This window comes from Cottoperca gobio, chromosome 23 (genome assembly GCF_900634415.1).
Source record: "Cottoperca gobio chromosome 23, fCotGob3.1, whole genome shotgun sequence".
NCBI classification, from domain to species: Eukaryota; Metazoa; Chordata; class Actinopteri; order Perciformes; family Bovichtidae; genus Cottoperca; species Cottoperca gobio.
This window is the reverse complement of record NC_041377.1, coordinates 7,929,872-7,935,000: the sequence shown is the minus strand read 5'-3', so window position 1 is coordinate 7,935,000 and position 5,129 is coordinate 7,929,872. Positions and strand designations below refer to the sequence as shown.

The following is a 5,129-nucleotide window of genomic DNA, read 5'->3' as shown; positions in this document are numbered from 1 at the left end:
CGTCCAAAGAAATACTTGGTTCTTTTACAGAGAAGAAAATGGACACATCTCTTTTCTCAAAAGTATCACAGATGCTAGAAGAGCAGGCTAAACAGGAAGGACATTGGCTCTTAATATATATCTTTGTGATGAGATTAGTCCAGTCTACTGGATGTTAAATTGGATTTTTAGCTTAGTTACTCAAAAGATATGACACCTAAATGTTTACGTGTTGGAAGTGAAAATGATGTAAATGTCAGATATTAGAGATTTAGATTAGATATCAATTCAATCTCTGAAAAACAATCCTAACTCTGTTTTGGTCACTCTCTCTGGATACCTATCTATCACGTTCACTCACACAACCCGTACCTGTCCACTACAGCCTTGTGTGTGGCCTTCCACTGTTCCTTATCACCATCAGTGCCAATATCAGGATTCAGCTTCTGCAGATTTACTCCTGCTACGTTTGCACCGCTCCACACTGGCACTGGAAAAAAACACACACACACACAAACACATACAGTTAAGACTGCACTGTGTTTCAGGTCAAATTACATTCACCTTTTCAGTGCAGCTTCAACAGAGAAACTACCTTGATGATGCCCTGCAGACATCATATATATATGACAGATGATTGTTAAGTGATAATAAATAACGGACTCAGTTCCCCGTGTGTACCCACCGCTGGTGTCTCCATGCTCCCCTAGCACCCAGCCATTAAAGGAGCTGGCGTGGATGCCGAGGCGCTCGGCCATCAGGTAGCGGAAGCGGGCCGAGTCCAGGTTGGTGCCGCTGCCGATGACGCGGTTCTTGGGCAGACCACTCAGCTTCCAGGTCACGTAGGTCAACACGTCAACTGTGGAGGGTGTGAGGAGTTATTGATATGTAATATACACAACACATGCAAACAAACCCAAAGATGATAATGTATGTGTTATTGTATTCACCAGGGTTGGAGACCACGACCAGTGTGCAGTTCGGGCTGTACTTGATGATCTGGGGGATGATGGACTTAAAGACGTTGACGTTCCTCTGCACCAGGTTAAGGCGGCTCTCACCCTCCTGCTGACGAACACCGGCCGTCACCACGACCACGCGAGAGTTAGCTGTCACTGCATAGTCTAGAGGAAGAGGAGAGAAAGGGAAACAAGATCTGATGAATGATGTCTGGGGATATTTTTCTTGTGTGCAGCGCAGCATGTATGTGAGCAGCAGCTAATGACCTGTGTCAGCAACTATCTTGGAGGTCTTAAGGAAAAGGCTGCCATGCTGCAGGTCCATCATCTCTCCCTTTAGACGATCCTTCATCACATCCACAAGAGCCAACTCATCACACAGGTCCTGTCCAGAGGAGGAGAAAGATGTGGAGAGAGTGCAGGAAGAGGATTATGTCCATTTCACATTCAATTTGGCAGGCATACATTTAGTTACTTCAGAATTTTAATGCCATCATAAATCATGCACACAAATATGACATAAAAAATATTTTAAAAATATATATATATATCCACATCTGAGCTTCTACAGTTTGTGACTCACATCTAAAGATAATTGCTTGTTATGAGAGATCTACTGGGAAATATTAAACCCCGATACTAATTCATAATGGCTTACTTACGCATCATTTTTTTGTAAACTATTTTTCACCTTGCAGGCCTTTATATATGAACATATGCATGTATAAAATAATGGACTATATGTGTAAACATATATGAACATATTTTTTATTCAATATCTGCTTTTCACATACATAAAAACTATATGTGCTTATATGTAAACTAAATATTACTGTATGTATTACTGACATGAAAAAAATATGTATATGACATATGTGATTCTAATATGTTCATACCTACATATATGTATTATTAATATGAAATATAACTGATGAAGGTCATGAGTTTCAATCCACTAAAGGTATAATTATTGTAAGGAACTATTTATCAGCATTAACAGCATAAACATACATTTCTGCTGTATTTAGAAATATATGGCAATATACAGAATGTGACTGTTGGATATTGAACATTTGTAAGAGCCACTGACATCTACTGTAAAATATAGAAGTACTTTACACATATGGTTTTGCATCAGATCTTTTTCGAGGCTCTTTTCCATTTTTCTCATTAAAGAAAACCCATTCTGAACATGTTGTTGTGTATTACCCGCAGTAGGATGCTGATGGCACAGGCCATGCCCACCTGGCCCACCCCGACCACTGTCACTTTGTTCCTGGGAGGCTCAGCAGGGCTACTGGCCAGAGGGCTGATCAACTTCTGCAGCACTGAGGACATGATCACAGCTGTAGGGAGACAGAGAGAATACATGTCGTGGTGAGCAATATCACAGACAGGCACTGACACAGGACACATGCCTGCTTCAATCTGTCTAAACTAGTCATTTAGTGTTTCCAATACAATAAGCAGCCTGCAGACTGTATCTCAATGGTTTGGTGTATCAACACACAGGTCACTGTCTCTAAGTCAATGGGTTTTTTGAATGGGTTTTTGGCTCGATGCCTGAAAGAAGGTCAGTGGTTAACACAAGCATAAGAGAGGAAAATGCATGAAACTATTCCAAACCAGCACTGCTTTTGTGAGCTAAAGTACAATTATAATTATGCCTTGATCTCCAGCAAACAGGCAGCATGTATGTCACTCAAGCTTCATCAAATAACCTTTTTTAAAGTTACCAAACCATTTCTAATCTAAAACCTAAATTTAAGCATTTGTTTATTGGAAAAGTTGGTACTTGGCAGTGCTACAAGGCATGATGGAAACTTTAAAGTGGCAATAGACAATTATTTTCTTTCAATTTATCATTGTAAAGTAAATGTTGTTTGCACAATGTAATGGCTATAAAATAATGACACCATCAGCGTTTAGATTGGCTCACTTTCACTATGCATTTCTGACTGCCAGGTACAATCTCCCAGAACAATAATTGATGTTATTCCAGTGTGAACCTGTACATGAATGTTGGCTTGCGTATCAGAGTTGGCTTCAGTTCATTCACATTTTGCAGTGGCACGAGCCAAATATGCATGACACCCAGGACAATATGTCAAATAAATGCATTGTATTCCCACTAAGCAACAACAATGTCGGTTACTTTGTGTTCCTCCACTGCACACAAACATTTCCAACTTGTCCCAAGTAGTTGAACGTCCTCCTAGACAGCACTGCTCATGTTGTTTTCTGCCAACAAGTTTAAATATCAAGAGGAAAATTACATTTCATAGTAAAAGGTCAAATAGACATCACATATATAAATTATAGGAAGACCAGGGATAAAAAACATTCCTCAAAAACAGAAATATAACTCAAGTGAGAACAATCAATTGAGCTGATCTTATTGTGCCTAACTCAAACACAGCACTGTTCAGGTATCCGTAAATGGGCAATAACAACAGACATATTTTATATCATATCAATGTCCAATTAATGTAACACTTAATTTGACATTGACTATATAATGGTGGGACAAAATGAGGTGCTGAACACAGCATACCACTTGAAACCAGTACTTTCCCAATAAAACTGTGCTAAGAAGAAATTATTAGAGATAAAACATAACTAAGCAAAAAAAAACAGAGATCCCTGAAGGTCCCAAGTTATCAGCTTAGACTCCCGACACAGGCTACCACCAATTTAAGATATCACCTCATATCAAGGTCACATGGTTTCAAACATTACTAAGAACCTTAGGATAGGTGGTTTGTGTCCAGAAAGGGTCACACCTCGTGGGTCTATGGGGGATGTCCAGCTATCCGGCACTTATTCAGGAGACAATAGAGCTACTGAACCATACAATGCCTCATTCTAGCCTCCTACAATCAATTATATAATCGGTTCACCAGCCTCATAGTGTACAGGACTAAGTGAATATGTTCTGCCAACACAGCCCGTCAGATATTTATTTTAGTGATGTGAACTGCTGGTTGTGTTCCTTCATTTACTGTGATTTTAGTGGAATTGGGGTTGTGTAACAGACCCGGCCTCCGCCGTCGCTCGATTTTGGTGAAAGTGATGACTCCGTTTTAAAGAAAGGTTTAAATATGCAACTAACGGGATGCGTGACAGCATTTCTAACGCTTAATATGATACGGACAACGACAGGAAATGAGTTCAAACTCACTGTTCTTAGTGTTTCCAGTCTGTGCGATATTACACAATGTAGGTACAAATACATAAACACCAAGTCAGGTGCACAGCGAGGAGTAGGCTATAATCAAATGTGATCGTGAATACAGATATGTCATCGTTAAAGTGGTGGAATGTAAAATAAAACACAACTTTATTTTTGAATTACAATACAGACCTAGATAAATGAGCCTACAGCAGATGCACTTCGAACACTTGGTATTAACACTGTATCAGAGGCTGCTGAAAATGATCTACATTACGCACCGAGGCGAATTCAAAATAATAATTCATAATGGTGACCTACCCGGTACAAAATACTAATGGCACTTCCCTTTGATGTTGTTTCAAACTGTTTAATTACATTTCGTTTAACTTCGCAAGGTTGGAAATGGTTCCCTGCATCGGGCATTTCAACTGTGAGCATCCATTGCTGCTGAAACGTTCAACACCGCATCACTGTGCGGCAGCCACGAACCCGGCAACGAAAAATATCCAAAATGTAAGCAGAATACTTACGTTTTAACAACTCGTTTCTACAGTCTGATATCCGTTATCTGGTCAGAGCTGCGGCTGGCAGAGAGATGGGGTAAGGGCTAATGTGGAGTTAAAGTGAGGAGGAGGAGGAGGAGGAGGAGGAGGAGGAGGAGGTGGATGGGTTGCAATGTGACCAGGATGCGTTCACATGTGAGGATGGGTGCAGAGCATGATGCCAGTCTGCGTGACATTTACATGTTTGTAATGGACGGGGAAGACGGAGATTAATAAACGGTAATCATTATTCCTCCCTGTTTTAGACCTGTTTGTTGGGGTTTCACTCCTCAGGCATACCAACAATGACCGATCTGGGGCTGTAGGTTATTATAGTCAGAATTCCTCCTCAGGTAGAATTTTCCTTTCTGACTAAAGTAAATAATTTTACTGTAACAAAAAACAGATCCATGAACCTGAAAGCATCCTTATGCATGAAAGATCATTTAAAAAATTGCACCCCAAAATATAAAC

General features: G+C 40.1%; 1 protein-coding gene across 1 annotated transcript in view; it reads right to left on the bottom strand.

The window, feature by feature from the left end:
• ldhba (lactate dehydrogenase Ba) overlaps positions 1-4,802 on the bottom strand; it is a 7,447-nt gene extending 2,645 nt beyond the window's left edge. The window contains exons 1-6 of the mRNA XM_029462225.1: positions 4,644-4,802; positions 2,148-2,284; positions 1,206-1,323; positions 930-1,103; positions 665-838; positions 352-469 (exon numbers count right to left, since the gene is read on the bottom strand). Of these exons, the coding sequence (XP_029318085.1) occupies positions 352-469; positions 665-838; positions 930-1,103; positions 1,206-1,323; positions 2,148-2,276 (713 nt within the window). The 5' untranslated portion in view covers positions 2,277-2,284; positions 4,644-4,802. The remainder of the gene's footprint in view (positions 1-351; positions 470-664; positions 839-929; positions 1,104-1,205; positions 1,324-2,147; positions 2,285-4,643) is intronic.
• Between the last annotated feature and the right edge of the window lie 327 nt (positions 4,803-5,129).